The 24,727-nt window shown below is 51.5% G+C and overlaps 1 protein-coding gene across 3 annotated transcripts in view; it reads right to left on the minus strand.

The window, feature by feature from the left end:
- Positions 1–24,727, minus strand: part of Acot7 (acyl-CoA thioesterase 7) — a 99,085-nt gene that overhangs the window by 2,735 nt on the left and 71,623 nt on the right. For all 3 annotated transcript variants that reach the window (XM_041651616.1, XM_041651615.1, XM_041651617.1), the window contains exons 7-8: positions 15,767–15,883; positions 7,161–7,345 (exon numbers count right to left, since the gene is read on the minus strand). In XM_041651616.1, coding sequence (XP_041507550.1) covers positions 7,161–7,345; positions 15,767–15,883 — 302 coding nt within the window. The remainder of the gene's footprint in view (positions 1–7,160; positions 7,346–15,766; positions 15,884–24,727) is intronic.

Consider the following 24,727-nt stretch of genomic DNA (forward strand, 5'->3'; position numbering starts at 1 on the left):
TCATTTGGGAATCACTGCCAACTAAAACAGTATGCAGACATCATATTGGGTGTCATCCATGCAGGGTCAGGGATAGACAAGGTGTCCACATCCAGCTGTGACAGAGACTGCCCGAGCCATTCTCTGTCACAGCCTCAGCAGCCAATAGGCCTTAGAGGCTTCAGCATGTACCAAAGGCACAGGATGCTTGTCTCACTAGGACGTGAGGGTAGGACCCAAGGAGGGAAATTGTAACGGTCAGCTCAGGGCGGAGGGCAAAGTGGGGTCTGGCGCTGGGCCTTGAGGCAGCTCTGGTGTTCTCTGATGTTCGATATCTGCAGTGACCTCATCACCAGGATTCGCCCTCAGCCAAGATGAATGCTGCCTGATGATGGGTGTGTGGGAGGGCGGCCAGGAGGGCATGGCCAAGGCTTTGCAGGAGCCTGTGAGGAAGGTGCCAACCGACAGCCTCATGCTCTTCTCTCTAGGGATTGTGGCTTGCACTCAGTATTCTGTGCCCAGAGATGGGAAACCAAGCAGGCCAAGGAGTCCAATTCTGCCTCACTGCCATCCCAAGACAACAAAGCCTCCTTCCCCTGGAGGGCCTAGCAGGGCAGGGCAGGGCAGGGCAAGAGCCAAGGACCTTTCATGGCCAGCCTGAGGAGACAGCAGAGTCTGCTGCCTGCCTCACATGAAAACAAGGCCCCTAGCACCGAGGGGCTGGTGGGCTTCCTACCCAGTGACTAACAGAACTGCCGTGCCCTGTTGGGTCTGGAGCTGACAGGAGACAGATGGCTCCCTGTGCACAGCCCTCACCACGACACAGCTGCCACTTCCTGCAGCCTGACCCCCTCCATGGGCAAAGTAAATAAACATACGGTGCTGGCTGTGCCGTTTCTCATGGAGTTAGGGAGGTGGGAGGAAGGCAAAAGCTCTTCCATGGAGACTCAAGACTGGCAACAGAGAAAAGGAGCTAGTGAGCACTGGGCCATGCAGCTCCTGGCTGCTAGAGTATCCACCTGCAGCCCTGAGCAGGTTCCCCATGCCATGCCAAAGGCAAAAGGCAAACAAAGGGAATTTTCGGAATGGAAGGACCTGTCTAGTGGGAAGGATGGAGAGGTGACACAGGGAGCGGTCTGGGTCCATGGATCTGGTTGGGAAATCTCCCATGCACTATTGCTAGGCTCCCTCACCTGAATTAAGAACTCTGAGTGGCAGTTGAAGTATGGCCTATGGGACCTAGCATAAGTGTCCCTCACATGTGGTCACAGGCACGGGCATCTGTGGAGTCATCCTGCCTCCTGAGGCCACATGCACTCCTAGGGCTGGAGCGTGTTCAAGGAGGCAACCACTGCTAACTCAAGGAAGTGGCCCAGGAGGAGGAGGGCCAGATGGCCTGGGGGTCATCTAGGTCAGTTGGGCCTTGAGGGCAGCTTGCCCACTCAGAGAACTGCAAGCCAAGGGTGATGTCGCACAGCCATAGGTTAAAAGTACACTGCCTTCTGGATGCTCAGGGCTCTGCCTGGCACTAAGTACCAAGCCCTTCCCCCTGCCTGGCAGCTCCAGCCTCAATCTGCATCTTTTCCTCCCTCCTCCATACGTACTGCCAAGTGCCATCTCCTGGGCCCGCTTCCACCAGAGGGAAGCCTGTGGCTTTCAGAGCCTCATGCTGCAAACCAAGTGTTTCCATTCTGCATTCTCTGTGCTCAAGAACACATTTAGAATAGAGCACAGAGGATGAGTGGCTGACTCCTGCCCTCCACATAATCAATAGCTTGTCCTTTTTGTAATTAGCAAGTGTCTGGTCAAAGGAGGCTTCCAGAGGTGACAAAACACCTTCCTGTTAGTCTGAGGGACACAAACCTTAATCAGGAAGCCACACGGTGCACTCACTCTCATGATCCTCTGGGAGGGAAGAGGGGTACCAGACACTCACAGAATCAATGGAAGCATCTGATCAGTGTGGCTGGGGGACCGCGATGTGTGGAAGCCATCGGGCTGGACAGGGAGACTCAGCACAGGACTCACGGTCTCCCCAGTGAGAAGATGGAGAGAGTAACACAGTCCAGCTCTGCCTGAGAACCCGAGCACAGCACGGCCAGGCCAGGCCAGGCCAGGCCCCTGGAAGGCAGAATGCACACTCCCATCCCCTGCAGAAGTCTCCTCACGGAGAGTTATCAGTGCCCTTACAGGGCATCTCTTATCTGCGGGGATGGGCTCACACAGAATCCACTGTTCCCACAGAGCTGAGAAATCCCATGCATAAAGGCCACCAGGAGGCTGGGAGCAGGGAATCAGTTGTGCAGAAGGGAGGAGTCAGCCTCTGTGAGGTCTCTCCCATGGCACAGGCATGCTAGTCTCTGCAGCTATGTTCATAGCTCCCATGTTGTCTCCACAACAGCAAAGATAAGAAGGCAGTTCATTGGCACGACAGCCCCGCCAGAGCTGGGTCCTCATCTCAGATTCTGCTCAGTGGTCCTTCTCATCCTGGTGGAGGCAAGAAACTGGATCTGGACCGGCAGGATGAATAACTGATCAAAGCAAGGAAATCTTTTTGCTTGTTTTTGGGGTTTTTGTTTGCTTGTTTTGAGACAGGGTTTCTCTGTGTAACAGCCCTGGCTGTCCTGGAAATTACTTTGTAGATCAGGCTGGCCTCAAACTCAGAGATCCGCATGCCTCTGCCTCCCCAAATGTGGGATTAAAGGCGCGTGCCACTACCACCCGGTAGGAAGTCTTAATCTACACAGGTGTGTGTGGCCTTCATGTTCAGATTCAAGACTGATGGCTTTGTAACAGACACTGACAACACCGCCAATCAACTGCAGCAGGCTTGGCAGGGCCAGCACTGACAACACAGAAGTGACTGGGTGTGGCCGGTAAACTGCCCAGGACCGCAGCTCTCCTGCTGATGGTGGTGTGCTTTGTTGATCCAGGATATACAAGGGGCCAGAGCTTCCACCATAAAACCTCTTAGTGGCCCAGGCTTCACCTTGTCTCCTGCCCTTAACACTTCCTTTCTTAGACTGGAGTGAGTGGGCTGTGACCCACTCCTTCCCCTGCCTTCTGGCCAGTGAGCTGGCAAGGCTCATCCCATTACACGGTGGCATCCATGTGCCACACTGATTTGTGGTCAGTGGCTCTTGTACATCATGACTGGAGGTGACAAGTCCCTGTTCCAGCGTACTCTATTGGACTGGCCTGAGTGAACCCCTTTGGTGGACCTACGGGGGAAGAACAGGAGCAGCTCAGCAGACAGCTAGGCACAGGTCAGCACCTAAGCTTGAAGGGCAAAGGGATGAAGAGGCTGGGATGGAGACAGAGGCAGGCCTGTGGAGGATGGTATGTCCTCTTAGCTGAGCCAAACGCCTGTACGATACTCATCATGGCTCTGGGGACTACAGGGCTCACAGGTCCCTCTATGTGCCCAACAGTCAGCTTTAAGGTCCTGACATTTCTTCATCAGTAGAGTCATCTTGCAAACCCAGAGGCAGAGAGATACTGGACAGAGAACATCCTGGACGTCCTCATCTGTGACTCATTCCCGAGAGCTGGCACGGTGGGGGCCTGCCTCGCTCCTGAGGCTGGGCCGTTCCCATGCCTTCCTGGAAAAGATGCCCCAAACTGCTGTGCTTCCTACCTCTGCCCAAGGCCACTGAGAACCACTCCATAGATAAGTGAAGGAACAGATGCACAGCCTCGGCTAGCCAAGGGACAAGATGGCAGTGTCCCAACCACAGAAGTGTTTGATGGTCCTGTGTGTGGACCCAGAGTTCTGCAGCTTGAACATGGCCCCTCAGAACCTGCAGAAGCCTGTGGGCTGAGATGTCCATGAGCCCCTGTCCCCTACCCAAGGGAAGCAGGATGTGTGTCCTTTCTGCAGTGCTGGGCCAGGAGCTGTAGCCTCCCTCTGCCCGGGCCCCTCTGTGCTATGGGACTGGGATCTGACTTGGGGACCGTGGGGAAGGGAGCTGACTGCCATAGAAACTCATGTCCTGTCTCCTCCTTAGCATAATGGCTCGATGGGTTTGAGTGAGTTGTTATTGAACCATACAGAGGAACCTCAAAGAGCAGCAGTACGGCTGCTAATGACTCCAGTCAGGTACGAAGGCCCTAAGATGGAAGGGGCAGCCAGCAGCCAAGGTCTCCTTCTACCCAACCCCACAGCACATCACCAAGACACAGCTTTGACACCATACTGCAGACAGTTCCAAAGGCAGCATTTCAGCTACCAAGGCTGGGGCAGAAGGCTGACAGTCCCTTGGTCACATGTCACACCTCCTGGCTAGCTGAAGTAGACTGGGTGGCTCTGTAGCCACTGTGCAGATGTGTCCACTGAGGTTGGAGGTAAAGCAGCAGAATGAGTGCCAAGGGCAGGAAGTGGGTGCATTCTGGAATGTCCTGGGGTCTGTGCTGAGCCCAGGAGAGAGGCTGGAGAGAAACTGGGTTTCAGCCTCTGTGGGAAATCAGAGGCCCGGGATTAAACACTACTCAGGCCAGTGCCAGGTGGTGGTGTGGCTACCCGGGAAAGGTGTGGCACTGTGTACCAAATGCCAAGGTGGCTCTGAAATCACCTGGGGCCGACACAAAGTTCCCTTGAGCGGCAGGCGAGGCGGAGCAGATGTGTGAGAGCTAACAGGTTCTTGGTCACATTGCAGGCTCTGGCTGCAGCCCCATTGCGGACACCTGTCCCAGAACCTGAACTGAGGCCAACACTCCCAAGGCCAAACCAGCAGGTCTGATTCCAAGGAGGTACAATGCGGTCTGGAAGCAGTGAGCTGCCCTCCTCTGGCCTGACAACTGTGAAGACTGAAGAGTCCCTGTTCTACCCTGCCTCAAGGTCTTCCTCTCAGGACGAGAATGCCATCTGCCGTCTCCTCACTCCAGACATGCCACACACGAAGAGTGTGGGGAGCTTGGTGAAGACTCCATGATCATGGCCAGCACCAAGGACCCCAACTGCCTGCCCCTTTCGCTTCTCAGACCCCTCTATGTTCACCTTTCCGAGAGGCGAGGAATGGCTGTGGCACCATGCGTGCCTCAGCGGTCACCTCCTTCTAAGCAGGCAGCATCCCTGCCGAGGACAGCTCTTTAGACCGTCACATAGGGAACATGTGGTTTCTAGCTGTGGCATTTTGAAATGTAGGCTTGCCGGGCAGTGGGGGCCCATGTTTTTAATCCCAGCACTTGGGAGACAGAGGCAGGCAGATCTCTGTGAGTTCGAGGCCAGCCTGCGAGTTCCAGGACAGGCTCCAAAGCTACAGAGAAACCCTGTCTTGAAAAAACAAACAAAAACAAAAACAATAAAACACACACACAAAAGAAAGGACTTACTCAGAGGACACGGGCACAGGGTGTGCCCTTTGCAGAGCCCTGTGTAGTTCTCCCCTGCTCACTCTCTAGCTGCCTTAGAGGTCTGCTCTATCATGCTCTCCCCTGTGCACAATGCTCCCCTTCCTGGGGCCTGCAGTGATGGAGCCAAGGCACCATGGACTGCACCATCTGAAACCATAAGCCCCTAAAAAACAGAAGCCAAAAGGAGCAACTGTTTTCCTCGGGTATTCTGTCCAGCGGTGGGAAGTCACGGCTCATGGGAAGTCTTTGGCAAACCTAGCTCACTGCCCCAGGTGAGGCCCGCTACAGCTGAGAAGATATAAAAGCGCACATTTTACTGGCCCTTAATTGAGCTCCTCTGGCAATGAGCAAGCTTCGGTTTGGAAGAAGAAAGTTGGCCACGACCCGTTTCTTCACTGCCCCCACTTTAACCTACAACACATGTTGTCATGAGCTGAGGGCTGCTGACGAAGGCAGGGTCTGGTCCTGCCTGCCCGAGTGCATTTGTTAGGTGCACACTAGCAGGCACGGGAGGCAGCGGCATGACCTGGGGCATTCTGAGATGAGCAGCCGGCTCTGGAGTCGGATCCAGATTTTCTGAGAACCCCCTACCTCCTCAGACCCAGGCTGGCCACTCTCTGGCTTACAGAGTGCATCTTCTTTTGGAGGCGGGTGTCTAGGATGTGGTGTTCTAACTGCGGCAAGTACAGTCCACACAAAGGGCCTGAGGTATCCTCGGTCCAACACCAATTCTATATGATTCTTACCTTCCTCAAAGCACTACCTTTACCTCAGCCAAAAAGGGGGGAAAAAAATCACACCGAATAGGTCCTAGGGGCCCCAGAGAGTCACAGGTCCTAAACCATTGGAGGCAGCTCTCCTACAATGCCTTCCCATTGGCTACTATCCTCAGTCCTAGTCAGAAGCCTGTGGCTCGTTCCTACCCCAAGGTCAGAGGGCACTGCCCCAGGGAGGATGGGTGGCTGAAGGTGTGGGATATGCTGTGCTAACACTGGCAGCAGCTGCAGGGACCCTGGTGGAGAAGCTCTCCCCACACCAGGAAACACCTCCACAGAAGCAAACAAGGAGAGGCTGCATTCCGTGTCAGCAGGGCCCTGGGGAGGGAGCTAAAAATAGACACGAGCTTGAAGATAGTTGGCAACGGTATGTGTGTGTAGGGGACCGGCAGGAGCAGGAGGGGCAGCACAATCACTCATGTAGCTGTGTGCAGTACACATGTGTGTGCTGAGGCCTAGGGCTCGTGCTTGTGTGGCTGCTTCCTAGGCACAGCTAAGCTCAGGGAATCTGTCTCTAGAATCTTTCCCTTTGCCCTCACCAACTGCTCTCACACCCCGCATCAGTGGGCGCTGTGACCACACCCACAGTAGCACCAGCCTTCTCTACTTCCAGACTTGGCAGGCTTATCAGATGGAGCCCTGTCAAGATGCAGACTGCCCGCCCAGAACTGGAGCTGCCTCATTTTGTGCCCATCTGAGAAACTGAGGCACACAGAAGGCACATGCCTAAGATCACAGTTGATCGATCAGTGGGCCACCCTTCTCATCTTCACGAGCCCCTAGTAGCACAGAATTGAAGCTTGCTTTTCATCAGCTGACACAAAAGTCATGTTGGACGGGCACACCCCTCAGTCCTCCCAGGCCCCCTGATGAGCTAGAGGACATAGGCACTGTGCCAGCCATGGTGACGAGCTCAGAAAGGTCTGACCCATCTGCCCATCTTACAGCCTGCATCTTACAAGGTACCCCTTCTCGAGACTTCACTAAACCTGGGCACAGTCCATGATCACAGGCTTAAGTCCTGCCCTGTTTAGGACAGGATGGTACACTCACCACAAGCTGAGGTACAGGCAGTGGCTTGCCCTCCTGGTTCAGGGACACGTAGGTGAAGAAGGCACTGGCGGCCCGGTAGCGCTTCTGTGAGTTGTCCACCACAGGGTCAGCGTCCACCAGGACCTCAATCTCCATGGACTTATTGCTCGTGAAGGTCATGCGTCCAGAGATGGTGATGACACAGCCTGTAGAGTACACGGAGCCACTGCATTAGCGGATGCCAGCTTGAGCTCTACCCACGAGGGCGCCAGGTAGGCAGGGGCAGGTCAGCGGGAAACCCACGTTACTGAGAACAGTTAAGAGACTGGGTTAGAAAACACAGGCAGCAGCAACTACAAGGACATTATGACAACGAACTATTAGTATGTGCCATTATTAGTCGATGTGAGTTGTCTGTCTCCTGAGCATACGTTCCCTGCTGCCCCAGCAGTTCTGGCAGCCACTGGGTCCAGCCCCACTGACACAGGGCCAGGAGGAGCAGACTGTCAGCCAGGCTGTGGGTGGGCTTGCTCAGTCCTGCCTCCAGTGAAGGTCACACCTGCCACCTTCCCTGTCCTCTAGGGCCACACAGCTGCCCCCCTGTGATGCTGAGTACCAGAGAGAATACCAGAGAGGCTTACAATCTTTATGCTGGATTAACACAAGTCATGGCATCAAGTTTTGGGTGGAGTCATGTGACTATCTGTCAGGTCTGCTGAAGTTTCATCCTCTGACGTCATGTCAGAATTGTGCCCAAATTCACCTCTTCTCAACACCAGCATGGTGTCGAGTGGCCATGACCTTAGTCCACAGTCTGGGTCTCTGTAAATGCCCGCGTGACCCCTCAACTCTAAGCCAACACATACTACTACATCCTTGGCACATGGCGTGTCAGCATGGTTTCTACTTCTGGGCTTGATGCCTCTCCCCTGCTACCACCCACCTTTCCATACAGACCCCTCCACTGCCAGGCCTTGCCCCTCTCAACCCTGGTCTCAAGGAACTCAGTTCTGCTCTCACAAATGAGCACAAGGGAACTTGCCCTTCAGGGACCTGTGAAAGGAAAGGCAGTAGACCCAGCGCCTAGTCTAGTGCTTGCCAAGGGTCATCATTCCCATTATGACGGGTTTGGACATAGGTGTGCTGGCCTGTGAGGGCTTTGGTTGCTGCCATTTCTGACCGATGTGTGACCAGAATCCTCTTCCCACCTCCAGCACGGTCTTCTTCTGGGCCAGGCCATGTGGGTCACAGGACTACTCAGCAGAGACCAGTGCTGGCTGTAGGGCCCTATGACACATATCTAGGGACCAGTGCTGGCTGTAGGGCCCTACGACACATATCTAGGGACCAGTGCTGGCTGTAGGGCCCTACGACACATATCTAGCATCCTAGTTTCAAGACAGGTCCTGCAGGACACACCGAGACAGCCAGAGAGAGAGAGAGAGAGAGAGAGAGAGAGAGAGAGAGAGACAGTGGAGGTAGCAGGGCTTTCTGTTCAGAAGATCAGAAAGCTCCATTCCACATTCAACTTCATACTTACACAAGGAGCTTCAGTGCAGGACATGGCCATTTCTGGGAGGGAAGGAAGGAGCCAGGAGGTCAGCGACAGGTGGCCTGGTAAGAGCTGGAGTGCGCAGTCACACAAAAGCATCTGACAGGTGACACACCTGTGCCACATCCTGAGACTGTCACCCGCTCAGGGTCTAGCAGCTTAGACTAGTCACCACATGTCTCACAATGCTTCCGTTCTCTCCTAAATGCTCACTGAGAGCTGGGCTGTGAGGCTAGACATGGGAAAGAGGAAGTCGGCAAGATTTCCCCAAAGTCAAGGCTCATGGGGGCCACTGTGTGACGGGCACATGGCACACACTGCTACAAAAAGTAAATTCTAGGCTCTCCAAAGGATAAGCAGACATGTGTCCTGTTGTCAACATTTCCTACCATGGCTCACAGTGAAACCCTGGCTGCTCAGGGTTTAGCATCCGAGTTGGAAGTCCACAGCTCCTGTCTCCAAGTCTAAAGAAAAAGTGACTGATTCTGAGTACTGGGCCAGAGGACCAGCAGACGGAAGGGTCTGGAGAGCCAGGGGTGCCATGCAACACCCCAAGACTAGGCATTTTCACTCCCAAGAGAGCCACATCACCATGTCACACATACGCCTCGGGGGAACCCCACAGACATAGGAATCTGCTATGCTGGCACCTGACCAGGTCACTGAGAGAACAGGATCAAACTGAAACCCCATGTTGAAAATCCTCAGCCCTAGTGACCGGGAGGCACAGAGCATCCAGAGGCCCTGGACAGGCCTGGACTGTGTGGCTTAGAAGCACGGCACAGGCCTCCACCAAAACACTGCCAGGCGATGCATCCTCCCACTTCCGTCCTCTGAATGGCTGGCTGCCCTACAATCTCCTCCCCAGGTGGAAGCAGGGCAGCCATTCCACAGGCACCCAGAATTCCAGGCGCACAGAGATGAAGTGAATAAAGAACGGGGAGTCCAGGCTCATAGTGACCCTCCTGGTTACAAACACGCTTGTTAGCAAAGAGACCTCAGCACCCAGGCAGTGGGAAGATAAAACCTGGCGCATCCGTGGATACATGTTCAGAGCTGGTGGAGGAGCAGGCCAGCCCCAATGCCAACAGCTCCTGCAGCTCTGTCCCTCTGCCTAGGGCGGTGGCCTCGTGGGTAAGCAAGCACCACGGCTAATACCAGCACACAGCACCTGGGCCACCCACACTCAAAGTTGCAGGTGTCTGGACATACGTGCGACACAATGGAACGGCTTACTGCCTGTACGGCAGCCGCACAGGGCTCTGCACATCAGAAGGCGGCTGGGACAATGAGGATCGGCACTCTTCATCCCTTCTCTCTCTTTCCTTCTGTTCCCCCTTCTGGTCTTTCTTCTTTAGAGGTTTCACAACACAGCCCAGGCTACCTAGGACTTGCAATCTTTCTGCCTTCCCGGAATGGCCTCACTGTGTTGGCCAGGCTACATTGGGACTATAAGCACACCCCAGTATACCCAGCTTTAATTATCATTTTAATTATACTCTCAATAGTCATGTGTGGACTGGGACTATTCTGTGGGCAGCACAGTAGTTAAAAACAAAGCTAAGGGGCTAAAGAGATGGTCTAGTAGCTTAGAGTACTTGTTGCTCTTGCTGAGAACCTACATTCAATTCCCAATACCCCCATGGGAGCTTACAACCATTCAAACTCCAGTTCTAGTGCACAAACACCAGGAACACACATGATCACATACACATGTGCAGGTGAAACACAGACACATATGAAAAAGACTGAAGAGGTTTTTGCAGTTTTGTTTTGTTTTTAACCAAAGCTAATAGAAAGGAATGCGGGGAGCTGCTGCAGGAAGCAGACTCAACTGTCCACCTGGTGCTCCCCAAACTCAACAGGAAAAGGACCCTGATGAAGGCTGATGAGGGCGGAACGGAGCAGAGCCTCTTAGACTAACACTCTACACGCTGCCTCAGAGGAGAGACGTTCCTACTCAAATGTGAGCAGCGACGGAAGCTGGGCCACATCCACGGTGAACAAAGGCCAATGACAGGGCATTTGACCTATGAAGGTCATATGTAGCACACACATACTCACCTTGGAGCTGCTGTATGCCCGGGATGCCTCACTGTGCCCTGGGCTATGGGCAGCTTCCTTAGCCTCTCAAGCTAAAGACTGGAACACCGAGCAGACAGGCTGCAGAGGGCTAACGGGAGGGCACTTGGCACAGGCCTGACTGTGGCGTCAGCAATATCCAAGGCAAATGTAGCAAGTGGGTTGGGCTGTGAACCGCCTGCTCTGAAGTCCACCTGGACAGCCCACCTGGAGCGCACACCCAAGACTGGCAGCTGCCCTAGCTGACTCCCCTGAAGACGACATCACTTCCCAGGCAGTGCAGCCAGACTACAGTAGTATGCCAGGGATTTGAAACAGAAAACAACCTAATTAAAAAAAAAATTAGCTGTTACCAAGCCTGAGACCTGTCAAGCCCTCCCAAGTTTACAAAGAGATCTGAGTTTTGTGCAGCAGAGGGCCGCGTCACAGAGCGGGGCGCTGATGCAGTCACGACACTGCAGCCTCTTGAGTCTAGTCTTCCTAGTCTGAAGACTGGGTATCTGCAAGAAAACCGCACTTCCGAAAACCATCTCTTCAAGGAACCTGGTTGGATTTAATGTCTCAGCTGAGGAGGAAAATGGAAACAGTACCCCATGGGATACATCACACTCATGAAGTTGAGGTTTCTTGTTTGACCGAGTGATGGCACTCTGTCCACATCAGGTTCCCTGTGCTGTGTGCTGTCCAGGATCCTCATCAAACTCGACCTGGTCACACAGCTCAGGCTCCCACTGTCCCCAGCATCCACGGTACCAGCATGAAGAGCCTGAGATGCTCTTGCTGGGTCAGCAGCACTTAAGAAGCTGGATCTCTGTCCTCCCCATTTCTTACTGGACAAGGGATTAAGTGACACGGGAGGGATCAGAGATACAGGGCTAGACACGCATCTAGTATATGGATGAAGTCGCTGGAGAGTTTAACTCAACCTACACCTTCAGTGTGCACAGGGGACAGCTGTCCTCAGTGTGCCAGGATGCCAGGCTGAGCAGCCTGAATGCATGGGGTTGCAGGGGGCCGTGGAGGTTGTGAACCACAGCAGGGGATGGTATATGTCCTCTCTATTCTCAGAACAAGTGAAGAGTTAGCCTCGGAGAACCAAATTTGTAAACGGCAAGTTGGCCGTTCTGCAGGAGCAGGGGAACCGTAGCCTGAGTCGCCATATGGAAGGCCTGGCCCTGAAACAGCCTATGTGTGCAAACCCGGGGCAGCTAACTCTACCTTAGCACATTTCCCGATGGACTAGAACTCACACATTCTCTTCCTACCATAGAACGCTGTTGCTAAAGCTTTCTGACGGACATCCTATTGGTTGGCTGTAGTGATATTTCATTGCATTTTAATTAATAAAGCTTGCATGAAGACCAGAGAGTAAAACAGTCGTTCTGGTCAGTCTTATAGACCAGGCAGTGGTGACACACACCTTTAATCCCAGTAGCCACACCAGTTGCCATAGAAACTGGGCGGTGCATGCCTTTAATGCCAGTCCTAGAGAGACTTATAAAATGGGAGGACACAGCTCTCAGACACAGTTTCATTCTGAGACTCCTGGATGCAGGATTGCCATTTTGCACTGAGGTAGAGGTAAGAGCTAGTGGCTGACTGCTTTGCTTTTCAGATATTCAGGTTGAACCCCCAAATCAGTCTTAACATTTTTATTAGCCACGCTACAGTTGACAGAAAAAAATCTTCTGAGAGACATACCCCCAAAATGGCCTGTGGTCAAGGACACAGAGAGCCAGAGGAGGCAGTATAGGTTCTCATAGGGTATGTAGCTCTGAGAACCTCCTAGACTCAGATGTTAGCTTTCAAGATCAGCAGAAAATTTGTTCCTGTCATTTTAAACATCCCAGTTTGTGAGCATCAGACACCGCAGCTCCAGGGGGCTAACACTTCTTCAGAGTCCAGGTGTGCCAGACCCATCTTGCAGGCAAGGTTCCCAGGGCTCTGTAGATGCTGCCCTATCCTGTACACAATGATGCATGTCACACCTCTTCTGAGGAGGTGGAAACTGTCTCCTGTGACCTCCTCCCTGCTAGAGCTGAGGAGTGAGACAAAGGAAAGGCACAGGAAGGTGGCTCAAGAAGCGCCAGAGCCTTGGAGGCTTAAGGTGACCTCAGCAGGTTTATCAGAACAGGCCTGTCAGCTCCTCTCTCCACAGAGCTGCTGACACGCGTGGACTGTACCATCACAAACCCAGAGGCAGAAGGGACTTGCCAATCCTGAGCCTCCAGTGAAGAACAGAACTCACTAGCCTCTCTACTGAGGAACCCAACATGGAATGTCACAACCACATGTGATAAAGATGCAGCCTGTGCCACCTGAAGAGGGACCCTCCTCCCTGGACACACTCCAGGATGGCTCCTGTGTAAAAGGACAATACATGGGACCTCACAGGAGACCTCTCAGTGCAAACAAAAGCTCAAGGATACTGGTACGGAAGTAGGCCAGACTCCATAACTGCTGTTTCATTACTGTCTCAGTTCCTTCAAATCCCAAGCACGATGTCATTTCAGCAAACAGCCATCATCTGCTGCTCGCTGGGAGGAGCCGTCTCTCTCAGAAGTCGCTAGGACAGAAGGCTCTAACGGTACAAGGGCAAAGACCAAGCTGTGGGGGGCTGGAGAGATGGCTTAGTGGTTAAGAGCATTGCCTGCTCTTCCAAAGGTTCTGAGTTCAATTCCCAGCAACCACATGGTGGCTCACAACCATCTGTAAAGAGGTCTGGCGCCCTCTTCTGGACTTCAGGCATACAGACAGAATATTGTATACATAATAAATTAATAAATTATACATAATAAATAAATATTTTAAAAAAAAAGACCAAGCTGTGGCAGTCACTGAGGGAGGGGGCTTGTTGGGGGCTGTGGACCCCCAGACCATGAATTTCCTGTGAACAACCTGTTTTCCTGTGTTTGCAGCTGCTCTGAGCAAGAGACCCTCAGGAGTTCCTGATGGCAGGGAGTGGTTTCTGGTGGGTTTGGCTGGGGCGTGGCTATCAGTTAAGGATCCCTATATAAGCTACACTGGAACACAATAAAGGGGGCATTCTTGGGGAATTCAAGGATGACCCACATCTCTGTCTCTGTGTGTTTCAATCTCCAGCCCCTTGCCTGACTGGTCCCATAGTGCAGGTGGTATCTACAGGAGTAGTACCATACACAGCACATGGAGTAAGGCACTAAAGGACCATAGTACACGTAGTAGTATGGGCTTTACAGGGGCTCTGGGGAAGGGGCCACATATCAGAGATTTTTTTTTAAATTAAAGATAGGGTCTCACTATGTAACCCTGGGTGGCTGGGAACTCACTATGGAGACTATGTTGGCCTTGGACCCCCAGGTGCTGGGATTAGAGATGTGCACCACAACATCTTTTTAGCTACAAAGACCAGACAAGGAGGTTCTGTGCAATGGCCCTCTTCCCTCCCTTGACCCTTTGAGAAAGCCAGTGCAGAACAGGGTATCAGACTGTAAATCAGGGACCTTAGAAAGTGAAGACCCTTTTACTTCCAACTGCTGCAGATAAATGCACCTTTAGAAGTCAGTCTCTGTCCTCAAAGCCCCACATCTCTGGTGGCAGAAATGACCCTAGACAAGCTGTCAGACTCTCATCTTAGAACACTGAATCTTGAAAAGCCCCTTCCAAGCTCCTGGCCATGCAGGGGGTTAACGGTGAAGAAGCGGTTTCCCTGGTGGCTTCATTCCGAGAACAGAGTGGAGTCCCTTTAAGGGCTCTCTGACTCAGGGATTTATTGGTGCATCTATTGCTGGGTGGACATGGAAGAAAAGCTGCTACATAGGACGCTTTTCTCAGTGTTCTGGGGTCACTATAGGATGGCCGAGTAAGACCAGTTCTGTGGTGCACGAGCCTGCTCTCCATGGTGGTTTTGGGTTACACTTAACAATGGAGTGCAGAGCAGCCATGTCACCAGGCAGGAACTCTAGGAAAGGGGAAGCATGAAATCTGACACTTAGTACTCTCCCCTCCCGAAAGACTCATGGAATGAGCTACAAGGAGCACAGCACTCAAAGCTTCTGACACACAAGGCCCCAAGAAACAAGCTGAAGTAGACAAGACCCACCTGTCGCGGTCGCGGGCAACTGTTAAAGCGATACTATTGTCTGTGTTTCTGGCAAATACCTGTCAATCAAGACAGATTCTTGGAAGCAGCAGGAGCCATGTCACAGCTGGCTATCCTTACTAGATAGCCTGTGTCCACAGCAGGGTAGGGCAATGGGGGGAGTCCTGCACCTGCTCTATCTCGGAGTGCTCCCATTGACCATGCAGCAGCCCTTACCAGGTGCTGGGAAGCACCCAGGCCCACAAGGCTCTGGCCTCAGCACCACGAGTACAAGCAGTGAAGTGGCTTAAACTGCATGGCTCCTAGTCTGCAATCAGCCATGTGGAGGCCTGGCCTTATCCACTGATCCCATGAGCTGCTCTCAAGTGCAGCATCCCAGGGCCAAGGCTCAGCTTTGGACTCACCCTCCCCGTGCAACTCCTAAGGCTGAGGCACTGATGAACTTGCTCCACAAGCTACAGACACACAATTAGATTTCCATGTGAACTCCTGAGCAGCCCTCAAGCAAGGTGAGCGGGGATAGCCAAGGAGGGAGCGCCTGAGGCACCTCAGCCCTGTCCTGCCATCATGGTCCACCCTGCCATGGGTCACCTCTTATTCCACAAGAAGAAACCGACAAGGTGTAGTGGCGGCTGTTCAAACGAGGGCATCGCGGGACTCAGTCTGTCTTAAGAGGATGAATTAATGCTGGGCGTCAGGGACAAAAGCCTCCTCATCCCAAAGTTTCCAAGTGAAGTCAGATCAATAAATAGCAGCCTCACGGATGTGTGGAAAGGACAAAGCAGAGTTTTGTCTTCCTGCCCCTTGTGCACACAGGCAGACACCAGGTGTGAGCACAAAGCGAGATGGCACCAGGGACCCAGAGACCCTAAACAGCTACTCCCCTCATTCTCGCGGGAAGAGCTCGCTTACCTTTCCGGATTTTGTCGTGGAAATTGATGGCATCCACGGAAGCTGTGACGATGTTGGTCTTGCAGTGGCGTGCAGCCACAATCCCGGCCACTTCATCCATGAGCTTCATCGTGACACCTGCACAGAAGAAGGGCACGTGGCTGGTGAGTCCTGAAGGAAGAGGGGATGTTCACACCCTGGGAACACGTCCTCCCACCCACACCAGCAGGGGCTCCAATCAGCAGGGGGCTGGGGTGTGGCACACCCTGACTCTCATTTAAAGTTGACTTCCTCAGCAACATCTGAAAATGGCCTCAGGTGAGATTCAAGGCACCTGACAAAGTTCTCCACAAATCTCACTGCCAGAAAGAGGTCATAACAATGTTCCCTGGGAGGACGCCAGCCAAAACATCAGCTGGTTAGATATGATAACACACATCTGTGACCCATATATCCAAGAGGCTGAGGCGGGAGGATCTTGAGTTTGATGCCAGCCTGGGATACACAGCACAAGACCCTGTCCTGTCTCAAAACAGTAAGGACAAAGTCAGATAATACAAGGCAAGGGCAGCTCAGAATCATGAGTCCTTCCTATCTATTCAGAGACAGACAGGGTTTCTCTGTGTAGCCCTTGCTGCCCTGGAACTCACTCTGTAGACCGGGTTGGCCTCAAACTCAGAGATCCACCTGCCTCTCCCTTCTGAGTGCTGAGGTTAAAGGCGTGCACCACCATTGCCCAGCGTCACGGGTCCTTCCTAAAGGGACTGAGAAGGGGCAATTTCTGGAAAATGTTTGGAATTTGTAGAAAGAAACAGCATACTTCAACTGTTCCATGCCTAGGGACAGAGATGCCCCAGAGAAACAAACCTGCAAATGCAAATTCAAAGGCAGTCTCACTCATCACTGCTAGCAAGGGACAACACAGACGCTACAGCTGATAAAGGTCTGCAAGATGTGGCCCGCCTAGCCACATTAACACGGTGAACCTAAAACAGGCACAGAGGGAAGCGAGCCGAATGCTGGGGGCCACATTCGGTAAGAGGCTCTTGTGCTATAGGAGGGAGACCCAAGGGTCCCTAGCGAGGGTAGACCAAAGGGTAATGGGGGTGACTGCCAGGGGGCACAGGATTTCTCTTCTAGAGGGAATTCAATGTTTCCCAATCAAAGGCTGAACCCTGGAGTGCTCCAAAACCAGACTCTGAGCACCAGTGTGACTCACAAGCAGACAGACATCACACTGCAAAACTGTTTAACACACAGAATTATTAACAACAGCGCCCAGTGGGAAAGTGGGACTGCAGACCCACTGTGAACAACAGCACAGAGGGTCCTCAAAACACTGAAAACACAGCTCACAATGCAGCCACTTCCTTCCTCAGTGAGAGCCAGAGGACACACCAGCAGCACTGCCTGCCTAGTGATTACTACACTCCTATTATCTACGCGTGTGTTGTATGTACACACCAGCGGCACTGCCTGCCTAGTGATTACTACACTCCTATTTATCTACGCGCGTGTTGTATGTACACACCAGCGGCACTGCCTGCCTAGTGATTACTACACTCCTATTTATCTACGCGTGTGTTGTATGTACACACCAGCGGCACTGCCTGCCTAGTGATTACTACACTCCTATTTATTACACGCGTGTGTTGTATGTACACACCAGCGGCACTGCCTGCCTAGTGATTACTACACTCCTATTTATTACACGCGTGTGTTGTATGTACACACCAGCGGCACTGCCTGCCTAGTGATTACTACACTCCTATTTATCTACAAGCGTGTGTTGTATGTACACACCAGCGGCACTGCCTGCCTAGTGATTACTACACTCCTATTTATCTATGCGCGTGTTGTATGTACACACCAGCGGCACTGCCTGCCTAGTGATTACTACACTCCTATTTATCTACAAGCGCGTGTTGTATGTACACACCAGCGGCACTGCCTGCCTAGTGATTACTACACTCCTATTTATCTACGCGTGTGTTGTATGTACACACCAGCGGCACTGCCTGCCTAGTGATTACTACACTCCTATTTATCTATGCGCGTGTTGTATGTACCACTGCACACATGTGGCAGTCGGAGACAATTCTGTGGCATTGGCTCTCTCCTTCTACCTCTATGTGGGCTGTGCCCTGGGTGTGTATGGCAAGTGCTTTCCTCACTGAGCCAGCCATCTTTTCTGTCCCTGCTCGTCTATTCTTGAGACAAGGTCTTGCTGATGTAACCCAGATTGGTTTTAGACTCAAGATTCTCCTGCCTTCGTGTCCCAAGCACTGGGATTATAACCTACAAAAGCATCCAAGTGATATTGATCCACCCAATAGATGTCAGGACTTTAGAAAGCTAAGTGCTCATTATTCTCGGACGTACTGGCTTTTAAAGACACAGAGTGAGGAGCAAAGCCGGGAGGCACACCCCCGCCCCCCAAGGTCGAGGCTCTAGTGCAGTCACAAGATGATATGCTGGCAAGAGACACCACTGGCCAGCAGAGGTCCTCTGCTGCTCAGTCCTGCCAACCATCTTCAAGGCTACAAAGGCCTTGGCTGGATTCTAATTGTACCTGATTGAAAAAGTCACAAGCAGTTGAGGGGTCAACTGGGCACAGAGGGACAACTTGATACAAAGGATCTATACATCTAATTTCAAAGGATGTGAGATCGGCAGGGTAAGTGCTAAAAAACAGAAAGACACTGAGCTCATGACATCTGAGATTGCCCCTGATGAGCTCCAGCGAGTAAGCAATGAAAAGCAATGTCCAGGTGCTGACGGTCAAGGACACAAGGGTGTGGATGGCCTGGTTCAACATCCACTTCCTTTGGCTTTTCCATTTGAGTACTCCCCAGTGAAGAAACAAAAACAAACAAAACTACCTCAGAGTTTAGTGCTCCTGGTTTTAGAGAATTATACTCTTATTAAGTGGAAGGTTTGGCTAACCATGGTGGAGGAGGGGAAGGAAATGCGGAGAGCTGCAGGCATGCAGGTGCCCATCCTGCTCAGCCTACACAGGAGGTCAGGAGTTCATTTCTCAAAACAAAAACAGGGGCAGAGTCAGAGCGCCCAGTTCTAAGCATAGGATAAATGACACACCACTGCATCCGCGTCCTCCCTCCTGAGCAGGGGAGGGGAGGGTACCAAAGGGGCTGCAGCTCTGCACTCCAAATCTGGACAGGGGTCCTACTGGGCTTGGTGTTTGCAAAGATGAAGATTTATTACAGAAACATTTACAGCTCTACCTGAGCCCAACACAGGATCCTTCCCCCCACCCTAGGCCAGGGCCCTCGTGGAAGTTGAGACCAGGCAAGGCTCAGCAGAGGAGGGACCTGTAAGATGAATTCTCTAGCCTAGGACTAGAATCAAAAACACAATAGGGATCATCTGTGAGTCAATGTTCACAGCCTTGGAAAGACTGGGTTCTGAGTTAAGTGAGTGTAGAAGCCCACCACAGTGGCTCAGGGGACAGGGTCTAGAGTTGGTCATCCTGGGTGTACAACGCCATGCCTGATCCCTGGAAGGGCCTCAGCACCCACAATCCCTCTCCAAACCCTGTGCACACACGTGGACGGCTTGAGAGCATGACTGGATGCCTCCAGGTGGGCAGGTGGCACTTGCCATCTGTGCTGAAGAGGTATCAGCACATATGCAGGGTGACTGAGGAGGAGCAATCGCATGAGTTGATGATGGGCCAGTGGTTGCTGCCGCCGCCACGGGAAACAACATATGTTGTTGAACGGAACACCAATTTCCTGTGCGTCTTTGCCAACTTAGGACTGGAAATGAACACATAAGGAAAGAGAAATAGGATGTCTGTGGAGGAGAAGGGAGATCTGGCAGCATCCACACTCTGCTCAGGTGGGCACAGGGGCCAGAGAAAGTCAACCTCCCCTGGCCAGGTGCCACTCAGAGGCACATCTGGGCCATGCCACTACCTCCTGATTGGGCCATGGCTTCATGACAAGTCTCTGTGCGCACACTTATTTAAGGACTTTGGAGAGGACGGAGTAAGGGGGGCTCACAGACTGAGTTCTTCTAGACAGATTTTCTCCATAAAAACCAGCAGTGACAGCAGCTGGACAGCAGCCAGACGCACAGCAGAATCAGCACGAGGCACCGGCTCGCACTCAGGTGCTTTCCCATAAAACATCCCTCATACCATGAGCAACGCCCCTGGTGACCACAGAAGCTCCCTGGGCTCAGATCAACATCAAGAACACTTGCTACACAACACTGACAGTGTGAGCACACTAAGAAAAGATGTGCTCAGAATTCCAATGTGGGTTTAGATCACACCTATCAGTCAAGCAGAGAAAGGCTAAGAGACAGGAGTCTAGGAACTGTGGCTGCTGGCCTCACTGGGACAACTTTCTTTAAATGCTGGGTTCATAGCGCTATACCTTCAGGATAGCTGTCCTTTTTAGGAGACAAGTCCATCTGACAAAGATGAGTTGGCTCTTTCCAGAAGAAAGTAAAAAAGTCCAGAAGACAGTGCAAAGGGGGCAGAAGAATTCTGGCATTGGCGCACAGGAGAAAAGACAGACACACACCTGGAGATGCCATAAAGCCTCCTGGGACTCGGATGTCCAGGACCGGCTGCACTGCAGAAGCACTGATGCGAGGCAGAGCTCAGGAACCTGGGGGGAGTCAGCTCCGGGAAGACCCGGGCCTCTGGCCTCTCAACAAACACAGACAAATGATGCTGAGCTTCCCTGGAAAGCCCCAGAAGACAGGCACATTGCTGTCTGTCTCACAAATCAGGGCACAGAGACACAAGGAGTTGTGTGTCCCAGACACACAGCAGGAACTGGGTCCAGACCCTGCTCAGGGGGCTGAGGCCAAGCGATGCTCCTTTCCAACATGGTTGGCCAGATCAAAAGTGAAGAGGAATTCTTAAGTAGGGTGATGGCAACGATTTCAAGATCATGGTGAACGGCAGGGTGGAAGGAAAATTGCTGTGTGCGTAGAGGGGGTCATGGCCCAGAGCATGTCCCTGGCCTCTCGACTGTTTAGTTATGGGAGGGGACAAAGAAGGAAAGAACAAGATTGTTAAAAATCTAGGATTCGAATGGCAGTCATGGCACACAACTTTAATCCCAGCTCTTGGGAGGCAGAGGAAGGCCAACTTCTCCGGGTTCAAGGCCAGCCTGGTCTATACAGTGAGTTCTAGGACAGCCAGGGAATCATAGAGTAGAGAAACCCTGTCTCAAAACAATAACAATAAATCTAGAACTCACTACATCTATTAATTGGCCCCTTGTTTACAAATACAACTTGTTAAAAATGTAAGAATAAAATGTAAGAGATTGATATAAACATTTTAAAATGTAGTTTTGCCCAGCCTGGTCTACAAGAGCTAGTTCCAGGACAGGCTCCAAAGCCACAGAGAAACCCTGTCTCAAAAAACCAAAAAAAAAAAAAAAAATGTAGTTTTGCCTCATTTATCAAAAATGCCAGCTAGTTATCATCAACTGCACTAGGGGCCAGGGGCCACTGTCTCTAAAATGCCGAGAGTTCTAACGTGCAAGGCTGCGATCCCCAGTAAATTTTGGAAGAAACAAGCATTGTTGGGTGAGTTTCTGGTTCACACGGCAATGTTGGCCCATCTGTGACTCCACAATGATTGCAGTGGATAATGAGTGACAAGATATCTGATCTGTACCTCAGTTCCCCTGGCCCAAGACTGATCCTGGCTCTGGGTGCTCAAGAGATGGCTAACTGGAGATGAATGCACGGATAGAGAAACAGACACGGAAGACCCCAAACTATCACTCTAAACAGTACTGGTCTACCCTCAAGCCCAACAGACTCATGTCCATCTCATTATGCAAAATGTATCCAAGCCCACCTCCAAGAACTCCCAGAGGTTTTTAAGAGTTCTAACAAGAGTCAAAAGCGAAGAGTTAAGTTTCCTTGGAGACTCAGGGCAATCGTCAGTCCTTGGAAAAACCAGAAAGTCACATACTACCAACATGCATGGTTCAGAGTCCACTTCTATTCCAAACAGAACCAACAGGCGGCTTGGGGAGCCCCCACTCCTCTGCCTCACCACGTAGCCCCACAGTCTCTTCTGGATGGGTGTAGTTATCCCCTAGCTCCTCGGGGTTTCTCCCACAAATATTCCACTGTATTAGCTTCTCTGACACCCTGGGGTCTCCAGTGAGACAGGCTTCATTCAGCCCACGGCTTCACAGGTAGCGTTTAGAGCTGCCTGCAGGGATCCTAACCCACCACACACTGCCTGCCCCTCAGGTCTTCCTTCAAAATCTGGGTGCAAGACCCAATGATTCTATAAATTTTGAATTCTGTATGCCTAGGTGGAGACCATGCCAAGGACTGCTGCCAGCTCGAACAGTAGTCAGGGCCCCCACCCCCAACCATGGCTACACGGGCTTCTGAATGCCTGGGCAGTAAGCAGACGTGGGAAAACCCTTCCCTGGGCAGCTCACTGTGTGGTCTCAGCTCAAGCGGCTTTTTGGTTTTGTTTGTTTATTTTGTTTGCTTTCTTGTTGAGACAGGGTTTCTCTGTGTAGCCCTGTCTGTCCTGAAACTTGCTCTGTAGACCAGGCTGACCTCAAACTCACAGAGATCCACCTGCCTCTGCCTCAGGAACACTAAGATTAAAGGTGTGTATCAAGTTGGGAGCTTAGGCCCCAGCCCCTTGAATCTATCCTAGCCCCCTGACCCTGAGAGTTAGCACTCTGGACTCCAAATCCTAGCAGGCCAGGGTATTTAAATGAGCTCCCAAAAGAGGAACATGTGGTCTCCTTTTCTCCCTCATTGGTCCCCCTCAGGGCCACCCGAGAGTGCAGGAATCCCATTAAACCTGGATATTTCTTGATTTGGCTTGATTGGGAATTTTGCGTCGGCAGGGAGCTCGCGTTAGGAAATATTCCTAACAGTGCGCACCACCATGTCCAGCACAAAGCCACATTTTTCAAATGAGGCAGAGTCTGTACACTCTGGAGCTGCAGTTTGTGGAGTGTCCTCGGAGCATCTTTCCTAGGCCCCAGTGCAAACTGCTTTATTTGTGTGTTCTCTCCTTCCACCATAAGGGGCCTGGGACCAAACTTGGGTCATTAGGCTTGGCAGTGAGTACTTTCACATACTAAGCCATCTCACTGGCTCTTGATTTCATTTTAATGTCACTAATCTCTTCTAACAACCCCTTCCCACCAAGACAAACACACAACTTTAAATGTATTCCTTCTCAATCAAACTTGACAGTTAAAAACAAAAAACAACAAAACCCTTAAAACTTTTGAAAAAAAAAAAACTTTTACTCTTAGTCAGCAACATCCATGTGCTGTGGAATACTATTTTAAGATGTGTTACATTTGTTTATGGGCTGGAACATTTGTTTAATAATGCAAAGATGTGTTGTGTTCCTTTATGTTGCATTTGTTTAACTCTGTGAAGCTGTGAGTCTTTGCCTGTCTAGAACACCTGATTGGTCTAATAAAGAGCTGAACAGCCAATAGCGAAGCAGGAGAAAGGAAAGGAGGGACTGGCAAGCAGAGAGAATATATAAAAGGAGAAATCTGGAAGGAACAATAAAAGAAAGAGAGGTGGACACTGGGGGTCAGCCACCCAGCCAGCCACAGAGTAAGAGTAAGAGTAAGATATACAGAAGTAGAGAAAGGTGGATGAGATAACAAAGCTGGTTAGAAACAAGCCAAACTAAGGTCCGGTTTTATAAGAAGAATAAAACTCCATGAGTGTGATTTACTTAGGACCTGGGTGGCAGCCTCCTCCCCCCCAAAAAAAGGAATAAAGAGTAAAAAATAACCAATAACAACATTTTGGTGTTCCAATGAGGGGCTAGAACAACAACAACAACAACAAACACCAACCACGCTACAACCTGCAGCTGTTCCTCTGCCACAGCAATGATCCGTTCTTTTAAGTTTGGCCTCAAAGTCTCAGGACAGTGACAAATGCAGACGCCTTTGCCAGAGCACACACAACGGTTGGTCTCTAGTCCAGCTCCCTTCTGAAACTTCATGAACTTGGCTCACCACTGCCCATATTTCTTTCATTTTTGTTTCTCTGTAGCCTGGTTGTCCTAGAACTCGCTCTATAGACCAGGTTGGCCTTGAACTCACAGAGATTTCTGTGCCTCTGCCTCTGCCTCTCAAGTGCTGGTTAAAGGTGTGCACCACTGCCTGTCAGTAATCTCTTCTGAGCTCCAGCATAATCACACATTAAGCTCTGTTCTCTAGTCTCTGCCCCCAAATTCTCCCAAATCCCTCCAGGAACCAGTTCCAAAGGCCTAAGAACAACCTGGTGTTGTGCTCAGTCAAATGACTCCACTTCCCTAGTACCCATCTTCTGTATTGTTTACATTGGCATCTCTGTGACAAGACCCAGACAGGGGAAATAGCCAGGACTGAGCTTGCTCTTCTACCCTCTGACTGAGCTCAGAGCAGGAACAATGCGGGGTAGGGGAGCCAGCTCGCGTCCACGGAAAGCCTCCTCACCTGCTTCCCTTTCAGACACTACTGGAATCAACATCAAAAAAACAACTTTGGTAAATTATACAATCCATCACAGGCTGTCCCTGCTTCTCAAGATTGGTAATTTGAAAAGACGCCAACAAAATTGTAGGATCTGCTGTTGTTAGAGACTGCATTCACTTCAGGAACTATGGGAAGGAAAAGAAGCAGGCTTGTTGGCCACTAACATGGAAATAAACACCGGGCGGTAGAGATATTTTTGTATCTTAACATTTAACTGCTTACAGATTTTTGTTTTGATTTTTCTTTAAGTATCGACAACATGCTGACTGGATTAAAAATAGAGGTTTAATTTTCTCTTCCCAAGGCTGCTGGCTGGCTGGGTCAGGCCTGCCTACAAACCCATAGCAGCAGCCAGCAGCTTGAAGCTGGAGCCGGTGCCGCCTGCTCTGTGGGTGGGATCTGAGATGCCCCCATTTCTAAATTTAATCCCAGATGACGGAGCGTGGGTAAGAGCCTCCTA

The sequence above is a fragment of the Microtus oregoni genome, unplaced genomic scaffold (genome assembly GCF_018167655.1).
Source record: "Microtus oregoni isolate MIOR12 unplaced genomic scaffold, Mior012 000005F_ref0000423, whole genome shotgun sequence".
NCBI classification, from domain to species: Eukaryota; Metazoa; Chordata; class Mammalia; order Rodentia; family Cricetidae; genus Microtus; species Microtus oregoni.